The sequence below is a fragment of the Harpia harpyja genome, chromosome 14 (genome assembly GCF_026419915.1).
Source record: "Harpia harpyja isolate bHarHar1 chromosome 14, bHarHar1 primary haplotype, whole genome shotgun sequence".
Lineage (NCBI taxonomy): Eukaryota > Metazoa > Chordata > Aves > Accipitriformes > Accipitridae > Harpia > Harpia harpyja.
The window spans coordinates 5,784,015-5,806,669 of record NC_068953.1 but is presented as its reverse complement, the minus strand read 5'-3'; the positions used below and the strand labels follow the sequence as shown (position 1 = coordinate 5,806,669).

Sequence of the window (22,655 nt, the reverse complement as noted above, 5' to 3'; positions counted from 1 at the left end):
TCTTACTGGGTTTGGATGGATATTTAGTATACAAACTGCTTCATTGCCTTCTGGAAATTTAGTTGTCAAAAACCCCCACCTTAGCGAAGGGTACCCTGTTGGTCGGCTTAAAGACATTTATACAGTCGGCAGCTTTAGCTGCTCTCAGAAACAGTCCTGCCTGATCTCTAGGAGCTGCTGAAACTCATCAAGCAGGTTCCTGCTAACCAATTATCCAGTTAAGCAGAAAGAGGAAAGGTGTTTCTCTTGCTAGGCTTAACCCATGCTTCCCCAATCCTCAGTAATTGTGGATGTTTGTAACACTGAAATAACAGCAGTGAGAGTAAGAAGGAAGAGGGTTAGATGGGACCTCTGATCTTGCAAATACTGATCTGTGTGTTAGTATGTATCCCTCAAGTGAGCAGAGGCATGCAGTTTCCAGTTTCCAGCATGAATCTAGAGTACTCTGATTCTTAGCTATGAGTCCTACCCAGCATCCCTCACCTAGCTTTTTGTCTTGCATTTTAACAAAATCTTAAAAAAAAAAAAAAAAAAAATTCCTCCCTCCAACCAAACCCCTCCCCACTCCAAAGCCAATAATGAATGTTTCATTGCTGCCAGAGCAAATTTGTTGATTCCCAAACACTCCTACTGTGTCTTGGTTGGAAGACTTAAATTGCTTGCATAAGTGCTGTGGATAATATAAAAAAGATCTTTCTAGTAGAGCTTTGGTTTCCACTACATATTATAAGAATAAATAAATGCTCAGATGATACCAGACAGCTGGGTTGTCCACATCTGACTGTCTTCTACATTGATTTTTAAGACGGGACATGTGCATGATTGTTTTAATGGCTATCAATACCAGATGCGTCTGCATGGAATTTAGAGAGATTGTCAAGTAACAGTGCAGTTGTCAAACAAATAATTTTGCTCGTGATTACTGGAAATAGTAAATGAGTGGGTGGGATAAGGTGAAAAGATATTCTCAATTCCAGTAGAGAACAAGAGGATTAAGTGACTTTCGTGACTGCTGTAACAAATAATAACTTGGTGGATACTTTTCTTTTTTCCTTCCTACTACCTGCCCAAGGAATAGGTTCCATGAGCAGCAAAATCTCTGTGGGTTCTCTGATGTGTAATGAGGCTCCTGCAGCCTTCCTGCAGCCCAGGGAGCTAAGAGCCTCTTTCATTTACATTGTTTTCACAAAGTTTGTTAGTAATACATGTGGATACCTCTGTGCCAAATTTGTTTGAAATTGGCCAACAGTTTCAAAAGTTGTTGGGAGGAGACTAGACAGTCATGTGCACAGCATGATTGCACAAAACTCATTTCTCTAGGAAATTGAGCTAAAGAATAACTGTCAAGTACTGGGGCACTGAAATGAAGCCTGCAAAGTAATTGAAAGAATTGAAAGGCCATTTGGTATCTTAATTGTGTACATAGCCTTTAACCAGGTACACAAGATACAGTTCTTGGCCACAGATTAGATCCACACAGGCGGATTTCCATCTGCCCAGGATCTGTCTTCGTAGAAGTGAAGTGTAATTTGGTGACTGCATTGATTGTTTTGAAAGTGACTGGAAATGCTTACGAAGAAGCAGATATAAATACTCACCAGCCTAGGCTGTGGCTGTGGCAGAGCTTTATCTGGTGGTCTGAGCTGTGCTAGCAGCTGAGCGGTCTGTGCAATAACCTTTGACTATAGATAAGGCTTTCTTTCGTTTCCTGAGTAGCCTGAGGGTGTAACTGAATATTTACTACTGTTCCACATTGGTTTTTTTATTCTTTTAAAGGATGATCTGTGAGTGCACGAGTTGGAATGCATGTTAATAACAAAAATTCAATAGAGTCTTTCTGTCATCAGGATTTTATTGAGTTTTGCTTGTGCCTTGAGTCCTCAAAGACCTTATCCAGGCAGCAAAATGGAGGCAAAGGAGGTAGAGCCAAATTCTCGGGGTTACTGAGCAAGGGAGCTGCAAAGCCGGATGGCCACCTCATCCCTAGGCGCTAGGACAAACCTTCTGAAACAGGTAAAGATGGCTTGAAACTTCTGCTTCAGTAGATGCTTCTTCCAGGCTGCAGGTTAAGCAGGTGAGGTATGCAAGTTGAACAGCGTGTTGTGTGCGATGGATGGGCAGCATCATCTAAGCTGGGTGTGAATTGTGTGGTATGTATGTACATAAATGACCTGGGCATGAGGAAGCAAGATGTTTTCAACTGTGAATAGATGAGTTACTTCTGGTGAAGTGCACAAGAACACAGGGTTAGCTTCTGTAGGAAGAACACATTAAAGGTGGCACAAAGCATTTTTATCATGAGACCAGCTCTTAATTTATTTCTGAAATTCTGGAGCACCATAAATCTGGTCAGTGCTGTTTTCTTTATTCCTTCTGCATTTGTAAAAGGAGAACAAATAAAAATGTTCTGTAAGCTTTGCTACATTTTAAAAAAATATTATTTATATGGCACAGCTCTGTTTTGTGTAATTTTTTATATCCAAAATATAGAGGGCTTTAGAATAGAAGAAGAAAAGCTGCATATCTGAGTTTAAGATAAAATAAGATGATCTCTGTGACAGAGACAGCAGAAATGATGTGATATGACAGTTGCTGTAGCAACACCACCTACTTCATGAAAATCAGAGTTAACAGGAGTGTAAAAGGTAAAGCCCACATAGTTTTCCAAGCCTATGAATTGTTGCTGCCCTCAGCTTGCAGTCCTTTCCAACTCTCCAGTGTTTCTCCTTTCATTTGGGCACAGATACACCTTTTTCTGCATGGCCAACTCCTGCAGACCCAATCCTGTATTCAGCAGGGGCACGTAGTGGGAGTTCTGCAGGAGCAGTGGAGCCTGCAGTGTCTTTGCCTACAGGTGACCTGGTGAATAGGAGGGAAATAACATGAAGGATTGTGTCACGTCCTGTCCTCCCCCCAAATTCTCTCAAAGGCCTTGGACAACAAAATACTGTAAGGCCTATGCTGTCTCACAGGTATCCTGTATAGAGAATGGGATGACCACCACTGTAAAAAGGAAGTCAGACCAGTCAATTTGCTTCTGTGGGAATCAGCTTTTAGTAAAGCACTGTTATATTTAATATAAATTGTTAAGTATTGTAGAGGCTGAAGGTGTCATAAGTAAGTACATTGGCACTTCCCCCCTCCCAAATAAACCTGAAACAGTGGTGTTCCATACCAGTGATGCATTGCCTATGAAAGTAGAAAAACACATTGTTTTTAATGAGAATGGTGTTGAGCTGGTTGTCGGGCTGCTGGGAAGCGCCAAGTCCAGTGCAGCACGCAGAGGCCTTTGTTCCCAGGTGGGCAGAGGCTTCTATGAAATTTACTGTATTCGAAGGGGGTAGAAGGGTCTCCATTAAAGAAATGTTTCAGTGCCAAGACATTGTTTGAAATTTATTTGGTATGTCTGGATTAGCAACTAGTTTTGAAATTTGCAGCTATGGTTACTGGAAGAAGAATACCATATTGAAAATACGGTGACTGTAAATAAGGCTGCTGTTGGCTTACGCTTTTCTTAATGATAATTTCCAGTGAACAGGGTCCTCTGTTTATGTATATTTATAAAATGCAGACACGTATGTTTAAAACCTCCCATGTGCAGTGAATTGATAAGTGATTTGCCAGTTCACGTTGGTCTCAAGGTTACACTCAAATATATTTTTATTTTTAATATATTGATTTTTTTAAATGTATTGACTTAATTTATTCATAATATTTTTATCATTAATTGGCAATAGAGAGCCACGGTCTGTGTGATAGCAGAAGTAAAATCTCTATTACTTGTGAATTGGGGGAAAAGAGTTTGAAAGAAATGGCAGTCAAGTTGAGTTTCACTGATCTGTTTTGCTGAGAAACCTCCTGAGGCATTACAATAAACACACTGCTCAATAGATGGAAGGAGGTTTGACTTCTGTGTCTTGGGGCATTCTCATTTCATTTTTGACATAGTTCAAAATCTTCACAGGTTCTGCATGTCTGTTGTACGTAGTGTGTTCAGAGTCTCAGTTCAGGGCTATGGACAGTTTGCAGAGGATGTCAGAAGGAAAATATTAGGATTCCAGGATTTCTTCAAGAAATATTCCATCACCAACCTTTTTCACTGCTACTATTTTTAAGAGATAAAAATGTAAAGATTTTGGTATGTGTTGCTTTTTCTGGTCACTTTTCCCTGAGATTTTTTGCTCACTTTGTCTTTCTGTAAAAATGTGACTGCTGTTCTTGGGTGCAGAAATCCTTGCAGGCATTAGTTTGGTTTTTGAGACTCCTCAGCATATTAGTTTCTGCCCTTTTCTGGTGCTAGATGACTCTCTCATATCTAGAAGTGAATTTATAAGAATGTCTTGCCTAGTGAACAGTGTCATCATTTCTTTTAATCAGACTTGCTTTTTGAAGTTCCCTAGTTTTGCCTGTGTCTAATGTGCCACAAAAACCTGTGTTGTGCAGCAGCTGTAAAGAAGTAGTTATGGACACATGGGTAATGTCCGTATGCAACAGTCTGTTCTCCTGGAATTTTCCCTAAGCCGTGGTTACGTGTTCCCTTCCTCCTCTGACCCATTTTTCAGACTACCCGAGACTGATGCGTTTGTATACTTTATAAGTGAAGATGAATCTATCAATAGAGAAAAAGATACAACCGCACACCCTTGTGCTTTCTTTCTGTGTGCTCATTGGGAATAAAACTAGTACCTAAAAGCAAATTAGACCCCTGAAGTTACTGGGCTGTAACAAACCAAATATAAGTTTTTGGATTTTGCTGTTTTGTTTTGTGGTGGTTATTTTTTTCCAAAACATGTTAGAGGGTCCTAATTTAAGGCAGAGAGAAAAGAAAATGTACTTAGTCTTACTTAGAAGGTTATGGGAACAGCGTGTCCCCATTCTGGCATCTCTACTTCTTAAAATATGATTATTTTATACAAATCACCGTCTATAAAGCATCAATTTAGTTTTGTCACATAAAGAGTCTACTTCATTTTAGTGAACAAAAAATGTAAAAAAGTAAAAATAAAAAGCTACTGCAACAGATAGTTCAGATTTGTGTGTACAAAACAGATCAAGAGAGAGGACGAGATTTGCAAGTTCCTGTAACTCTGTCTAGTGACCCCTTTTCCTTAAGGGATGTATTCAGAGATAGCATCTGTTGTCTGTCTCTCAGGCTTGCCATTAGCTACTGATTGGGAGTTAGAGGAAATGTACCTGTTTCACGTGGCTTTTCCATGCCATTTCAAATCTCGCTTGGCTGTGTTTTGATAACACACCCAAGCAAGATGGGTTTGGGTACCAGAACTGGGTAATAGATACATGAGTCATGGGTTGCATATGATTCCAGGATTACACGATGGCTTTTTGCAAGACCTGTTTACTGACTGAGAGCGTGCTGTCCTGGATGCTCATTAGCCAAATAAATAGAACAATGTGAGAGGAACTCACTTGGTCTGGAGTCTTGCAGAGCACATTGGCAGTGGCATGAATGCATCTTGAAGACAAGTGTTGTCTTTGTTTTGAGTGGTATTCCATGTGAGGGAATATTTATGGATGCCATATGAGGCTGTTATCTAAAGCAGGGGCTCTATCTAAAATCTACTGTTTGAGATTGGTTTATTAAAGGTGGGTATGTAATTGTCCAAGGAAAAAAAAGTGGATCTTTTTTTCTCATTCAGAACAGGCTAACAATTCTGATGCTTCTCTGGAATGTTCCCTTTAAGAAAAGAGAGAAGAATTGTACTTTTTGAGGAACCTTACTGTATGTGAATTACTGATTAATGAAAATATACACAGATATGCCAAAGGATGTCACGAAGCTCCAATGCACCAGAGAATATCAGTGTCTTGAAGTGAAATGTGCTTCTAAGCCAAGTCTAAATCAAAATTAAATACCTATCCGAATGTTCTTCCCTGCAGCTCCTCTTCAGGCCCTGTCCCTGCTGAGTGCCATTTTGGCCTATCTTTGTAAGGAAAGCAGCACCCTACAAACAATCAGAAAGGTGTTTAAGAGGGCTGTGGATTTCATGCTTTTCAAGAATTTGAAAATCCCTGTGCAATGTCCTGGGAGCAGGATCAAACCCTCTGTTTCTGTGTGTAGTGCTTCTGCAAGGGAAATGTGCAGAACAGGAACAACTACTTTCAGGCATCTTGCAGCAGCTGGTTTGGGAGAGAATAAAAGTTTGATTTCCTAGTAGCTTTCAGAAATGGGGCCTCATTGAGCTAAGTGCTGCCTTCACACAGGCTAAAGATAGGGTAAGGTTTTCAGAGTATGGATCTTACAGAAGAGTAGAGTCTTAAGTCCAGTAGACATAGTGGAGAATTCTACCTGGTGGTGCCTCATATTTGTTTGTTTATTGCTTTTGAAGGGCAGAATGTTACTGGCACAGCAGGCATAGCATATTACATGCACATTATGCTAACCACATGCAGGAGTTGCAAAGTCAAGCCTTCAAAAGCCTGCAAACACTTGACCGAAGGCCACGTGTCCAGCTTCAGATAGCAACCCCCCCCTCCCTTGTCTGCCTGGAGATGCAGGCTTTAATTACATTATAGCCTCTTTTTCCCCTTTTCCCTTTTTGAAAGCAGAGGTCAGACCAGCTCTGGGTTGAATCAGGGCTGTATCAGGAAGGAAGCGGTTGTCTGTAGGATCTTGGATCTTGACCTCATTTACTGCAGATGTGAGAGGATGCGGGGAACGGCAGGAGGAGAAGGGAAAATCTGGCAGGAAGGACAGAAGGATTTTGTCTAGAGAGACTGGATTTTGCTACGGAGTTTCAACAGAATTCTGAGCAAGTCATTTGATTATGTGATTACCATTACTTGTCACACTGCATGTTTGCTTCCCTTTTTGTGAGGAGCTCAGTTTAATAACTTGGGCGGCCCTCACTTGTGTCAGTGTATAGCCCCCAACCTGCAAGAAAACTTGGTGAGAGTTGATTTGAAATGCAGACAATGCCTACAGTGTTAGCTAACCTGAGAGGCTGGCTGCATACTTTTGATTTAAAATGTCTGTACTTCTGTCCTTCACCTGCAAAGAAGTGCTGCCTCTTCTTTCATGGGGGTCTTGTGGGGAAAAATTTGTTTCTATGAAGCACGTAGATGCAGTAGTCGTCAATGCTGGAGGGAACTGTTGAAAAGTTGGTAACTGTGTCTCTGCAGGAGGTTGGAATAATTTGTGGCAAATAATGTATGGGTCCATTTGGATAAATCCAAACGGGTGAAACAAGTGCCTCCTGAATGGGGAAAGAATCTAGAAAAAATAGTATGTGATTGAAACTTTAAAGATTGTTGCAACCATGACTGTGCTGCTTAGAACAACTCTTGCATTTAATTTTAAAAACAAATGGAAAAGACAACCTGGATTTTCTGATGTGCCACCCCTACAACAGGCACATTGGAAATGAGTAGGAATGGACTTGACAGCACCCCACAGCGTCCTGCTGCTTGGACTGAGTAGAGGATGACAACTTACTCTCGCTGTAAGAAGCTGAAGGGGGACGGGGCACTTTGCCAGCGCACTTCACTATTTGCTGATGGAAGAGGATCTGTGGGACTCAGGAATCTGGAGCTGTTTGTACCATCAGCACAGGCGCTCTCCTACCCTGTTCCCTTCAATGATGCTCTTCTACTGAACACGTTCATGCCAGCCTCTGCTGAAGCTGCCTTCCTCTTCCAGGCTCTACCCCTCTCCTCTTTGGCTACCAGTCTCCCTCATCCTTGCCTTCCTCACGTCCTTGCCCCCTTCCCAACTTTGAGTCCTAATCACTTACTGAAATTGCCCCTTTCTCACCCAGCCTTAGCATGCACACAGTAGATTTTAAGAAGGCAAACAACATTGATCCAGGAGCTGCCCTCTCTACCAGTGCACAAACCACTAGCACAGTTCAGTGAAAAGTTTACCAGAAATTTTTAACAGGTTCAAAACAAAGTATTTTTGCTGAACCTTTTTCGGGAAACTGTAGAACCATTTTGGCATAAATGTAATTGGCACACACAAATCCAAACAGAATGGTTGAAATCTGGCAGAGGTCTAAGGAACTGAAGGCAGCATCCTCTAATGGGAAGTGTCAGACAATCTTAGTAAAACTACCAGTCCTGCCTGTAATAATACTGTAGGGGCCCAGAGCGGGAGGCACACAATGCTGAGAGGGGAAATGACAATTCTTTTATAATTAAATGCACAAGGTTTGTAAACAACGCTGATATCTTTGAAAAGTACACATTTTAAAAACACTTTTATGTGCCAGTCTTTTAGTGTGTTAAGAGGAGCGAGTATGTTGTGGTTGCATTGGATTAAGATCCTTCTTTCCACAGGAAGTGTTTGCAGTCACCCCATGTTCAGCAGAATCAAGTTTGTGTAAGATAAGAAATAGCGGAATGTCTGTGCCAGGTTGGAGCACTGGTCAAAATACACTGATCTCCTGTTGCTTCGGAAGAAAATAAAGCTCCTCTAATAACTGGTTACATAGATACACCCAGGGGTGAAGTGTCTTCTTCACCTCCAGGCAGAGAGTGGTTGGTTTTTTCCTGCCATGTGAGAGCTGGAAGATCAGACAGTGTGGCTTGTAATTCCCTTTAGTGCTGGTATAGATTATGGTCTTACTGTCCAGGTAATTGTTTTGGTTTCTGGAAGACACTAAAATACTAATAGCAGGGAAATTAGATGATGCTTATAATACTGTAACTGAGGAATTATAATGTGACAAGATACTGTCCTTAGATAAATCTTGGTCTCCAGAATACTCCTTTTACTTTACTGCCTGTGGGGATTTTTGCCTGTTTCAATTCCTGCACGCTGCCTTGAGTTCAGCATTGAGATAACTTTTCCTAGAGGCTGGAAGGGTTAATGCAGAAATAGATGACAGATTAGTCCGGGACAGGCTGTGATTTGGAGTAAGACAACTATCCCAAAAAGCTGGCCAGCTGCCAAGTGGATAGTCGGCAGAGCAGTGGGGTTCTCTGGAGCAGCTCTGGGTGAGGATTATCTGTCAATTTAACTGCGGTACTATATAGTCTGACATACCCAAAGTGCCTTTAGTTTATATCAGGAAAAATTATTAGCAAACACATATTTTTATCTCTGGGCTGCTAATAAATTGAATGAGAAAATCCTCTGTCCCTCCAACATATGTGTAAAAAAATAGGGGAAAATACTTTGATTAGAACATTTCTACTCCCTTTTCTTTTCTTTTTCCTGTTGCTGTTCTCCAGCCAGCTGTTGAGCTGATGAAAAGTGTGGAAGGGCTGCAAGAAGGGAGATTTTCTGAAAATCAGGCACATTTCTATTGGAGTGGAATGATTCAAAATTGAGTTCCACATAATTCACCGGGGATCTCTTGCAATACAAATAACAAGTCTGTCAAGCAGTGATGCAGTTGAAGAGGTTATTTCTGTCTTAGCTCTCCTGAGCACAGCTGGTAGGTGGGATGTTTCAAAAGGGGGAAATTAAGAGTCAGGATACAGTGATTGAGCTCCCCACGATACCAGATCAGCATTTTGGTTTTGTAGGTATATAAAAATGCTGCTGTACTTTTGAATTGTGAATTTTAATTATTGCAAGCAATTTAAAGCTGCCTTTTTTTTTTTTTTTTTTACCAGCTGTTTGGTGACCTAGATGACACAAGTGAATGGCCTCAGTCCATTTCTCTTTGAACAAGGAACCACACTGAAAATATTGCCATTACGTTGGACTTCCTCACTGGCAGTCTCTGCTGGGAGGAGGAGGAGGACTGAAAGGGTTAGAACAGCCAACTTTCTTTCAAGTCCTTCTTTCTGGAAAATTTTCACTATTGCTAATATTTGCCAGAGCAACACCAAGAGCATTTGCAAAGGCAAGAAGTTGGGGCAGCTGTAACTGCTGCCGGGGCCATCAAAACCTGCTGATCCCTTTGCCAGGAGACACCTGGAGCTATGTCTGTCCTGGCATACTCAGTGTTGCTTGAGTGGAGCTCTACAAGTGGGAAAGTCTCCAGACAAAAGGCCAGTGTTGAGATAGTTGCGGTCTCTCCAGGCCATGGTTGAGACGCATCACTAGGGTGGTATGAAGGGAAGTTTCCATTAACCATTGTTCCCAGCTTGCATCCACCACCACCGTGGAGTTCTGCAGCTGGATTTCCAAAAGAGCTTAATGTTCAAGAGCTCGCGTTTCAGCAACTTAAATAGAGGGGCTAAGTTCTTTCCAAAACACTTGGCAATCGTCAGCCCCCATTGAGAACAAAGCTAAGCACATTAAACAGTCCAGCCACTTCACTGTTGTGAAAATTTGGCCGCTGTTGTGAGTGCAGAGTGTTTAAATAATGCAGAGACTGGCAACAAAGGCATCTGGCTCCTGATGCTGAGCAGTGAGGTGCTTTACCTTCGCCCAGCCTTGGCAGCTGGTGGTGTAGGCTTCCTCCTTGGCTCATTCCTTGTGCATCACAGCCTCTGACCAGCTCTTTCTCTGGATGTTGTGACAGCTGTGAAGCTTGCTGATGGGAGGATTAGTCGGCTGCTGGGCACATGACGTTCAGATTGCTGTGCTTATTTGACCTACCTCTGATTGCGAGGAATTTAGTGCATAAAAATAACACCCTGAACAAATTTGGCAGAGGGATGCACAGCTAAAGTGCTATGCACACACGGGGAGAGGAGCTTGGAGAGCAATGTAACGTGAGGCCACGTACTGTACTTCTGCAGTAACAGCAGTGCCAAGTCCAGCACAACCCACACTGTCGTCTTGGGTTACGACAAGTTCCACCACCACGGAGATATAATGGCCATTAGCCAGTAAACTAACAAAGACAGGTTCCTGGCTTGTATTATTGGCAAAACTTGATAGAATAAATGAAAAGATACCAAGTGCCAAGACTTGCCTAACGTAAAACGCTGGACAAGGAAATACTGGTTTTTCTGCCTGGCGTTTTAGACACCCTTATTAACACTGTTGTTCTCAGTGGAGTTCCTGATTGTTTACAGGATTGTGACAGAAGGGAGAGTCAACCCGCATAGACTGAGAGAAGTGTGCGTGCACTGTGGAATATCCCACAGGGCAATAGTCTTCAGGCTCGTAGGTGATGAACGTTTAGCTGTGTGCATGATTTGCTCAGGCTTTGCATTAGTGAATAGCATTCACCTTGAATGAGCTTTGCATTGGCACCTGGGACATTTTATGTTTGCTGAAGGACCGGGTCTTTAGTAGTGAGAGCTTCTTAGACCGGGGGAAGTGAAATGTGTGCATGTAGGGAGCAAGGCAGGACCTTGATTGCTGTAGGTTCTTCTCCCAGATCACCTTGGAGATACATTGCTCTTTCCTTTATTTTGCTATTGCATTCGTAAGATGCAATAACTCCATTTCCCGTGTTTAAAAGGAGCATTTTTGCCTTTTCCTTTTTCAGAGAGATATTGTAAAATTTCTTGAGGCCAATGATTACAAAGCTCATGTAGTTGTGTAATATGGCACATTACAGATACATGGTATCAGTTTACATAGTATCATTTATCTAGAGCTTCAGCAATATTTAAATACAGGTCTTTTGTTTAGGGCAATTAGAAAGCTGGGGCAGATGTCACAATCCACTTGACTTTCTAAAAACACCCTGCATGCTCACCAGAAATATTATAAAAGTATTCAGAGCTAGTGTCTTGCTTCGTTTTTATCTGTGTTACAGAATTTGCAAGATTTGTATGTGCATATGTCTATATATTTGTCTGCATTAAAAAAAAAATCTGGCTGCTCTGGTACAAGTGCATTCACATCAAAGGAAGCTTTCCTGCATTTAATCCTTTAAATAAGCCTGTTTCTGCCAGCCCATGTATCTGAAATGAGATTAGCTATCCATTTAAAGCAAGGCTACAAAAATGCCTTGGTGCACTGAGCCGTTTGGGCTGGCTTTAAAGCAGTTCCTAGCCGGGCTCGTGTGTCGTCGTCGTCGTCCCTTTACTAGACGTAGACACGTTTTAAACACACGTGCATCAATCACAGCCCTCTCCAGGGAGAGCTGAAGCGCCTTGCTTGTGAAAACCCACCACCCGAGGTGGAGCAGCCTCTGTCCTTTGCCGTACCCTTCCCCCGCCATTCCTTTTCGCTCCGCTCGCAGGAGTACGCGGCCGGGGGCTGAGGAACACGGTTCCCCCCCGCGCCGCCCCGGCTCCATCCCGGGGCCGGCCAAGCGGCGGCGGCGGCCGGGCGCGCCCCCGGGCGGGCAGCGAGGGGAGAGACCGCTGCCCTACGGCTGCCTGCCGCCGCCCCTGTGGCCGGCAGTCGGGCAGGCCGTGGTTTCTGATGTTAATTAACGAGGCACAGCAGGAAATGTCGAGTTTTCAGCACCGAGGGCTTGGCAGTGGCGCGCCGGGTCCGGAGGCAGAGGAGGAAGCGCTCTGCTGTTGGTACAATGCGGGTAGCCGGATCCTTTCCTCTGGCTCGCTCTCCAATAGATGTATACTTATTTTAATGACTTTGATCCTCCTTTTCTTTTCTCCCAGGCCCTTACTAGCTTTTCCTGGAAGCTGATTTTATCAGCGCTGGTTTAAAATAGGAGTTCCAAAAGACAAGCTCCCTGTTAGCAAGCCCTGGTTTGCGCAACGCAATTCCCCGGTGCATTTTCTCTGCAGTTTCAATATTGTTGCCGCGATCTTCTAGATTAAAATAAAAACTTCATTGTTAACGCTGGCCTTGGTTTGGATTTAGAAACGACATTCGATGTTTACCATTTTACACCCTAAATATTGCAGATGCGGGCACAAATAAGGAAATATTATGCAGTTGCAGGATGTTTGTATAGTTATGAAAACTGTCATATCTCTAAAGTCAAAGTGAATTAGCTAATAGCCAAAATTATAAAAGAATATCTGCTTCAATCAGAAGTCCTCCCTCTGAAGTCTGTGAGGCTTGTACTTCTGAGGCATGTGAAAACTTCTGAAAATTCTGCCCCCAGGGATAGTCCATGTTTAGGCAGCTGACTTTAGGAGCCTATTTCTGGTTGAGATATTAAATTGGACTTTTAGTGGGAATGGTGCCTGAATTGGTGCTGTAGGATCTTGAAGGCTATATCTAAGATTAAAAAAGAAAAATGGGGGGGAGGGTAGCATTCTTTTCTGGGCATAGGCTCCTTTTTGTTGGATTTTTATATGCCATAAAAGAGCAACATGGTATAAATAAGTGTTTTTTCATTTTTGCAGAGCATCTTTTGGTAGTCATTGTAGCCTTCCATGTTGCTAGTTTCCTTCACTTTCTTTTAGAATATCACCAGTAGGATTTCACAGAAAATAGCGGTCTCCTTAGTGGAGTGCTTCAGCACAGCTTGAAAGTACATTTTCATGAGATATTGTACTGTATGTTGTTTGATTGTAAAAACTAAATGTACCCTCAAAGGTATATATGAAGTAATGTGCGTATGAGAAAACTGAGAAGGGTTACAGTGTGGTGGATAAATCGGAGCTAAATGACAGTACTTATGATTTGTTCCTGAGGACGTGATCTTAATGAAGTGGCACGGGTTGGAGCAATACGTCTTCTGCCTGCAGTCTAGTGCAACTCAGTGTTGCATTCAGTGATCTTACATGGGCATCCAAGATTAGCAACCAGAATTAGGAACCAATTCTGAAAATAACAGCATGAGCATGTCTGAATATGCACCCTACAAAATGGACGAGCTAATATTTAGCAAGAGTAGATACCAAATTTACAGTGAAAGCTTAAAGAATTATTGCTTGTATTTAGAGGTCTTCTAAAGTCCATGTTCAGTGATACTATTTATGTATTTTCTTCTAACATAGCTGAATTTATCCTTTATTTTTCTGTAGGTCAGATCTTGCCAGCAAACCGAAACACACCAAGTCCTATCGATCCTGAGACTATCCAAGTTCCTGTTGGCTATGAACCTGACCCTGCAGATCTTGCTCTTTCCAGTATTCCTGGCCAGGAGATGTTTGACCCTCGTAAGCGCAAATTCTCTGAAGAAGAGCTGAAACCACAGCCGATGATTAAGAAGGCTCGCAAAGTCTTCATTCCAGATGACCTGAAGGTAAATTGGAACTGGTGACGAGGTTGTTCGTACAGACTCTGTGACAGTTACTTTCTGAGATACAGGTTTGGAGCATGAATCTGTTTTCTCATGTAAGCTAAATTTGCCAGACTAAATACGACATTGTAGAATAAAACTGTTAAAAGTTCTGAATAAGACTGAGGGGAGGATGTCCCTTATTAGTTACGCAACAGTTGAAATTCATGAGATCAATATTCATTTCCTTTGTATGCCAGAAACTTCCTGCGTGACCTTAGACAGGCTTACTTTGTCCCATATTTCCCACTTATGAAACAGTCTGATCATGTTTCCTTTTCCTCTGTCCTCTGTCTGTCTCATCAGCATAGACTGTGAATTCTTCAAGGAAGAACCCGTCTCTGGCAGAGTCCATGGAGGTCCCTGATAATGACAGAATGAAGTATATTGTATCTTGTTTGGAAGTTGCTTTAGGTCTGTGTTTAATAATGAATGGGAACACTATAGTAAACACTACTAATCTAGGTGAAAGAATCTAAACTAGTTGTAGGAAAACAGAACAAAAGTATTCTGCTGAGAAGTGTATTTTAATACAATATTTAAAATATAGTAATAATACAATATTTAAAAAGAAAGCACCCTTGTCTATGCCTCTCACCGCTTCTGACATGTGAAGAGCAAAGAGCATGAAGAGAGCAGAGCAAATTGATCAACTGATTCAGCTTACCAAACGACTGTGAAAATTGTCATTATTTGCAAGATTCTATTCCCAGTATGTGATTTCCAATAAGATCTTTTTTATCAGAGTTAGTCAGTGCAGAATTTTGTTCTACTGTTGCTGCTGCCCCCCAAGACACAGACTGAAAGGCTGTTGGAGTCGGTGGGAATCCCTGGCTGCGTGTGTGAAGAGACTGGGGTGCCATGTGTTTACACCAGATTGATAGCATTAGGGAAAGAAGCTGATGCTATTCGCTATTTTTATCCCTAGGGATACTGTTGTGCAGGTTAAAAGCATAGAAATCACAATTCCAGTAGTGTTCACGTGGTATGTTGCTGTCACTTTGTCTGTAGTATCCTCAGCTTTCGTTTAGAAGGGTTTATCTGCTCCATGCCATTACTTACCTGGGCAACTTTTACTACAAATGATGCTCTGTTGGCATTGCAGTGTGCCAAGAGGTCTGCCTAAAGAGAGGTGTTTGATACAGAAATGGCTATGTGGGCGTAAGGAGGCTGGAGTTTGCTCCTTGGTACCATTTGTCATTTTGTGATATCTCCTAGGTATCCTTATTCGTCAAAGCAAACTTTTGCCAAAGATGCTGTTGGACTACTCCATGCCAGAGGTGGAAGACATCAGTGTCTTACATGCAGCAGTGGGGCACTTAAGTTTTCAGCCTAGAAATTCAGGGTCTCTCATTTCCCTGAGATAATCACATCAGTTGCCCTTGATTCATTTCAGAGTGCTTGACCCAAGTGCTGCTTCTGCCCTGGCATGTGGAACGGCTGTTGAGTTCTGGGGGAGGTTAAGCAGATTAGACCAGTCAATCGTCTCTGGGTTGCATGTGATTTTGAAATGCCAGCCTTACCTCTTTCAGGCCTGGATTAAGGGATTTGCCATAGCAATTTGTTAAAATAAAGAGGGATGAAGCCTAGGTGGCACACTAATAAATTGCTTAAAGCTGATTTTTATACAGTAGAATGAGATGGGAAATTATAAACAAGATTTGGGTCATAGCTTTTTGCTGCATGCTTGTTTTTAAGAGGATTTTTGTGGGTCCCATCTAAGTACAGGTGAAGAGCAATTTAGATATACACTGGCTCCAAATCAACATTGCTGCACACCTTGTTAAGCTAAACTAATATAAAGCAGTTCTAGAGTACTTCTAGCAGTCGTTTCGCTCTTGCTTTGCCTTATGGAAGCAACAGGAGACGATGCAGAGCAGTGGCGTTAGGCCTGGCATGCTTCATGCTGAAAGACAGAGGAGTGGTGGGGTATTTGTCTATTCAGTGCAACGCAGGAGCAGATGGCTCCTGTGCCTTGGAGTGGATATGGTGGTGTGCTCCCATGCCTGGTGAAACAAGAGAGCCACACAAGGAAATGTAAGCATACAAAAAAGGAGGAATACTCTGGAGGGAAAGTTTGAGCTATATGACATGACCAGGCAATTTGAGGGTTGAATGGCTGCGTCACTCTTATTCTGCAGGGGGCTGAATTTCACTTTTCGTGAGAGAATCTGCCTACTTCGTATTTACTGAGTTGTTCCAAATTTCTAGAACTTAATTCAGTTTCAAGGCCACATTGAAGCTGCCATTTCACTGAAGGCCACTTCATTGGAAGAGTAGAAAAATCAGGTAAAATTAAATTATTTACTTAAAGCCTTTGATGCACCAATGCAGTAAGGTGATCTCCTAGAGCCAAGTCTTTAGGGATAACATTTTGGGAATGTGTTAGCTTGTGAAACTTCAGAGGTTAGTGGACCTATTTCTGGAAAATGTTTTTTTTTTTTCAATGGTCAAAGCCTATTGTACTGTCTTGGTTTAACCCCAGCCGGCAGCTAAGCCCCGCACAGCCGCTCGCTCGCTCCCCCCGCAGTGGGATGGGGGAGAGAATCTGAAGAGTAAAAGTGAGAAAATCCGTGGGTTGAGATAAAGACAGTTTAATAAGTAAAGCAAAAGCTGTGCACGCAAGCAAAGCAAAGCAAGGAATTCATTCAGCACTTCCCAGGGGCAGGCAGATGTTCAGCCATCTCCAGGAAAGCAGGGCTCCATCACATGTAATGGTGACTTTGGAAGACAAACGCCATCACTCTGAACATCCCTCCCTTCCTTCTTCTTCCCCCAGCTTTATATGCTGAGCATGACATCATATGGTCTGGAAAATCCCTTGGGTCGGTTGGGGTCAGCTGTCCCGGCTGTGTCCCCTCCCAACTCTTTGTGCCCCCCCAGCCTCCTCACTGGTGGGGTGGGGTGAGAGGCAGAAAAGGCCTTGGCTCTGGGTAAGCACTGCTCAGCAATACCTAAAACATTCCTGAATTACCAACACGGTTTCCAGCACAAATCCAAAACATAGCCTCATACTAGCTACTATGAAGAAAATTAACTTTATCCCAGCTGAAACCAGGGCATTTGCTAGTCTCCTTGCGGTACCAAAGCAGCCATCATCATTGTGCCAAGGAATCCTCTTCCAGTGACTTGCTGTTCTAGGTGCAAACAGGAATGCTTTATGGCTCTGTAGAAAAAGAGCTTTGAACAGAAAAAGGAGACAAAATCCCTGGAAGTGTTCAAGGCCAGGTTGGATGGGGCTTTGAGCAACCCACTCTAGTGGAAGGTGTCCCTGCCCGTGGCAGGGGGGTTGGAACTAGATGATCTTTAAGGTCCCTGCCAACCAAAACCATTCTGTGATTCTATGAAATGGATGATACCAACAAACAGAGTGAAGCAGGTATTGGCTGGCAAAGATGAGCAGGGACATACAAGAGATAATTATTACTGCTCCAGCAACCGGTAGAGAGTGAGTCATCACATGCGAAGGTGGATGTGCTAACTAGGTCAGCGTAGTTGTGAGATGAATTGTACCACTGGAATATTGTTTCATTTTTCCTTGGAGGAATTCACAGTCAAGAGGATGAGGGGGTTAGCATAAACATTTTGACAGAAACATGCGCAGGCATCTGTGCTCCCTGGATGGATTATCCCATGTAAATCTGTAACTTGTGTCCCAGCAGTGCCTGGCACTGTCAAGGCTCACTGGGCCAGGCAAGCAAAATGTGCGGAGTTGTCATCCCCAGTCCGGAGGCTGTGGCTAAGAGCACATCCTGGTGGCTGCTCAGTTTACTGAAATCTAATATCTTGTTTGTTTCTCTCTGTGTTTAATGAGCAGGATGACAAATACTGGGCAAGGCGTAGAAAGAACAACATGGCTGCTAAGCGATCGAGGGATGCCCGCCGGCTGAAGGAGAACCAGATCGCCATCCGCGCCTCTTTTCTGGAGAAGGAGAACTCGGCTCTCCGCCAGGAGGTGGCCGACTTACGGAAAGAGCTGGGCAAATGCAAGAACGTCCTTGCAAAGTACGAAGCTCGACACGGCCCCCTGTAAATTCAAGGGGGGGAGTGGGGTTTTTTTCTTTTTTCTTTTTTTTTTTTTTTTTTGTTGCGGGTTGGCATTTGAATAGATGGACAATGTGTTTCCTGTTTGATAGCACCACACCCAAACCAACCTTTCTGTCTTCAGCACTTTACCAGAAGCAGAAACAAAACTGACTTACGTATTTTTTTTTTGTTTGCGTATGCGTGTACCTGCGTATGTGTGCACATGTGTGTTCACACGTCTGTATATGTGTGTGTGCGCTTGTGTGTGTGCATGTGCGTGCGTGTGTGTGTGCATGCGCACGCATCTTAGCACTTCCCATTTTTATGAAGCCCTCTTCAAAGGGTGCCACATTTTTACCTGGACTGTTGAGAACCGCCATAGTAAGCTTTTTATTATATTTTTTCAATGCTGCTTCAGAGTAGGGGTTTTATGTTATTGTAACCAGTTCCATCCTCCTGATTTACTTGGAAAGATCCCAGTATAAATTATAAAAAAAGGAAAAAAAAAAAAAGAAAAAAGAAAAAAAGTAGATCTCAGTTTTTTCGAGAGTAACAAGCTATTGTTTAAGTATGTCTAATCAGAAAAGTTAACATGCTAATAAAGTGCACAAATAATAATTTAGTACTACACTGCAGAAATATTAATTTATAGATTGCTTTTGTTGTATTTTAAGTTTTGGTGATAATTGTCTTCAGATTTAAAGTGCTGTTAGACTGAGTTAGCTATACTCATGATAGATCCCATAATGGCTTCTCTATAGCTATTAAGGTTCCTTTTATTTCCACAGACCCCAGGTAGGTAGGAGTACTATCGATAGACCACAGAGTGTGTATTTTGCACTGTCTGTACCTGAAGCAATAATCCTATTGTACGCTAGCGCGCATGCTGCCCGGATGTTCCTAGTGGACGTAGGATGGTTTCCCTACCCAAGAGGAGTTTTACTGTCTTTAACAAAACGTTAAAAAGTAAAAGACACATTAACGTGAGCATGCTAATTGTATCCCTGCTATAGGGAGCGCATGTATAAGAAGCAGGATAATTAGTTGAAACAAGAACAAAATTAATAGTATCAATTCAGATCCGATGTTGAAATCAGAGGGGTTTTTCTGTTTTCAGTTAGTTGTGCATTTCTTCAAGTTCCATTTTGTGATTAAAAATTAAATAAAGACCTAAATTCAGTTGTTTTTTCCCATGTTTTGTAATATATTTTCTGTGGATTATATCTTGCTGTTTTAAAAATCACTTTTATTCAGTTAGAAGTCACTGGTTTGCAAAGCCCATTTTTCCTAGTGATTGTTGCTTTGAGTGTGACATGAACTGATGGTTCTGAACTTTATTGTTTTAAACTCTCTATTTGCTTTTGAACACGTATGTTCTAATATAAAGTGGACTTCTGAAAAATGAATGTAAGAGACACTGGTGTATTTCAGAAGGGGATGGTGTTGTCATATACTGTGGTTAATCCAATCAATCTAAGTGTTTACTATAGACCAAAAGGATAGATATTATAAAATGTATAAAGTTTATACAGAATAATTATAATATGTTTGTTTTGTACAGTATTTTTCAAGTACAAATACTGACAATGTATTTTGAAAGACATATATATAGCAAAAAGAAAAAGCTATTCCATGTTTAAAATATATAGCAAAGGTATATATTCTCCAGTATTGTACAGAAAGGAAATGCGTGGGGGTTTGTTGGCTGTTGGTTTTTTGGATTTTTTTTTTTTAAATCTTTAATATTTTAAGCCTGCCACTGGCACACCGGCATGTTCTGGGCTTTAAACTAAATTTTTATGGAAGTAATATGGCTTTGCAGGATGTTCCATGTTACTGAAAAAGAGAGACTTTATTATTTTCCATCAGAAACACAAAAAGAAACTGTTTAACAGGGACAAAGCACAACATGGATTTTAGTCAACTATTGATTGGACAATACAGTATTTTGTAAAGGCAGAAAAATAATACATAACACAGAAAAGCTCATCATCATTTCTAATCTGCTGCTGCTGCTAGAATCTGTTTCCAGCTGAAATTTTTTTATAAATAGCTCTGTTCATGTATACAGTTGTACGTACTGCATACGGTTATTAACATGTGAGGAAAATACGGTGCTACATGTCTTGCTCACAGTTTTCTAAGTGTTTTGACATTATTTTCAAATAAAAAGGTTGTTCATTCCATTAAATCATTATTCATGCTTCAGGAGATTGTTACAAAGGACTCAACATTTTGTTCAGCATTAAAAATACCCTCGCATCAATGGCATTTTTCCGGTATTTTTCCTCAAACATACCTGACTTCTCAGCATCCCTTAACGTGCAGTACTTGCCTGTGGACCATTTATTCAGCAAATTGAATTTCCATGTGCTGCAGCGAAGTTTAAAGCATAGTAAGTTATTTTCTAAAGGTCGGTATAAGCCCCTGGATGCATGGGTAGAGAAATGAGACTGACAGTGTTTGGCACAAGTCGGTGTATCTGCTATAGCCACTATGAAATCAACTTTATTTTTTTTCCTTTTGAAGAAGCGTGACTGTGGCAGGGCTCAGCCAGCCGCTGCTGTGGATACACTTTTAGCAGCAACATAGCAAATTGCAACAGCTTATAATCGCCCTCACCGCGATTATTCTTGGGGGCACGCTTGAACAGCAGGAACGGTGTGCGTGAGATCAGCTGGTACGTACCTAGCTAGAGCCATCAGCGGGTTGCATTGTGACCACAAAACTTTCTTTAAAATGTAAAAGGCAGCTTGGGCAAAAATTACAGATAATTCTTTTGTTTCTTTTGGGCAGGGAAGGGGTGGGAGATGGTAGTTTTTGTAGGCTGGATAGCACAGAGTTACTAAGTAAGTCACAGCCACAGAGGAGCACAGGGGTTTCCAGCAGCTACCTCGTCCACCAGCCCAGCAGCCCCAAAGCCGCTCAGATGCCTCCTCGCCCCATCCCGCTGTGCAGGAGGGCGGTCGGGCAAGTGCGCAGCTCCGGGGATTGGAAATGTGCTGGAGTGAGCGGGAAGGGCTGCTCGGTGGCAGCCGGGGCACCCGGCCCAGCGCAGGCTGGTGTCTTCTCTTTTTTTGGGGGGGTGAGGACTTTCAGAGGAGCCTGCGGGACTTGGGCGCTCACCTCTTAACGTGGGAGTTAGGTACCCTGGCTCCTCTGAAAAGCTCACTCTTAAAAAAAAGAGGGAAGAAAAAAAAGGCAAAATATGTGGGCTAAAACTTGGAAAAAAGAAAGGTTCTCTAGCCAGGCTGTTTCCCCCAAATAACAGCAACAAATAAATGAAAGTTTAGCTCATTTTCAGTTCTCAAGGACAGGTTAGCTGGGCTCATCACACCTCTGATGGCTTTGTTGCTCATGAAGGAGCTTGTAGGTATATGAAATTGTAATTTTATAAAAATAGAAATATATATATTTGCAGAATAACTAATAGCGTGTCTAAATAATTCACTGACCTCTATTAAACCGTAGGCATTGGTAAAATGCTTGTCGTCTTTTTTTTGTTTTGTTTTTGCTGAAACTTAGAAATTAATTCTTTCTTTTTAAAAAAGAATGCCCTCTAAAAAGAAATCGAATTTGAGACGTATTTGTGAATACGAGCACCTTGGGGCTCTCTGTGGGAAAGCCCGTGGCAGAGGAGGCGGAGTGGGGGGGGTGTGTGTTTCTTTTTGAATGGTGCTAAAGTCACTAAACCTAGCACCATGGAAATAAAGTTCTGACTTGAATCCACAAAAGCAAGAAATTCAAAATGAAAGGAAGGCGCCTGAGCGAGGCTTCGTGCTTGACTTCCTCCGTTGTGCCTACGGGGACCAGCACAAACGCGCCCTGTAGCTGCAAGCGTAAGTGGGATGAAGTCAGGAGTGCCGAAGGACCCCTAACATTTGAATATCTTGCCTCTGTGGGTTTGTAATAACCCCAATTATTGCTTTAAAACTATTTTTGCATGTAATTTACAATAGAGATGTGCAGTTTATTTTTATTTTGTTGACTTTTTTTATGTGAAGAAAAAAAAAAGTGTATTAAAACTTACAAGTGATCAACCATCGTATTTCTGGCAACACCACAAGACAGCATCTGTTTAAATACAAGTTTAACAAATAAGATCAAATTAACTGTATGAGATGAAATGGATTGCATCCTGTATGCTGTTCAGCCCAAATCTTTTTTTTTTTTTTTGTCTGTTACTCTTAATGTTTAATAAACTTTTAAATTTTTCTTCTCTCACCTGTCTGCTTGCTTTGGTGTATCAGGGCTTGGGATCCCTTGGGGGGGGGTATATTTTAATTTTTCTCCCCCCATACACTGGTCTGTGGGTGCCCGTAGCCTCCAGCGTGGGCTCTGTCCCACTGGGGGGAAATGGCCCCTGGGTAACTGGGAGTGGAAACGTTCCCCCCACCCTGCCCCAGCTCCTGCCAGGCCCCAGAGCGACGTGGGCAGCCCGGCTGCGAGAGTTAACTGTTGGAGATAACCACACCTGACGTGGATTTAGACTAGAGAATATATATCTAACTCCAGTATATTTAGAACTATTTTATATCTGAATAAAGTATTTTACTTCTATATAACAATAGAGAAGTAGTACAGTGTACACTGTATTACATCAGTTACATA

At 42.1% G+C, this 22,655-nt stretch overlaps 1 protein-coding gene across 1 annotated transcript in view; it reads left to right on the top strand.

The window, feature by feature from the left end:
* Nucleotides 1-22,268, top strand: part of HLF (HLF transcription factor, PAR bZIP family member) — a 38,500-nt gene extending 16,232 nt beyond the window's left edge. The window contains exons 3-4 of the mRNA XM_052807856.1: nt 13,762-13,982; nt 17,836-22,268. Of these exons, the coding sequence (XP_052663816.1) occupies nt 13,762-13,982; nt 17,836-18,051 (437 nt within the window). The 3' untranslated portion in view covers nt 18,052-22,268. The remainder of the gene's footprint in view (nt 1-13,761; nt 13,983-17,835) is intronic.
* Nucleotides 22,269-22,655: the final 387 nt, after the last annotated feature.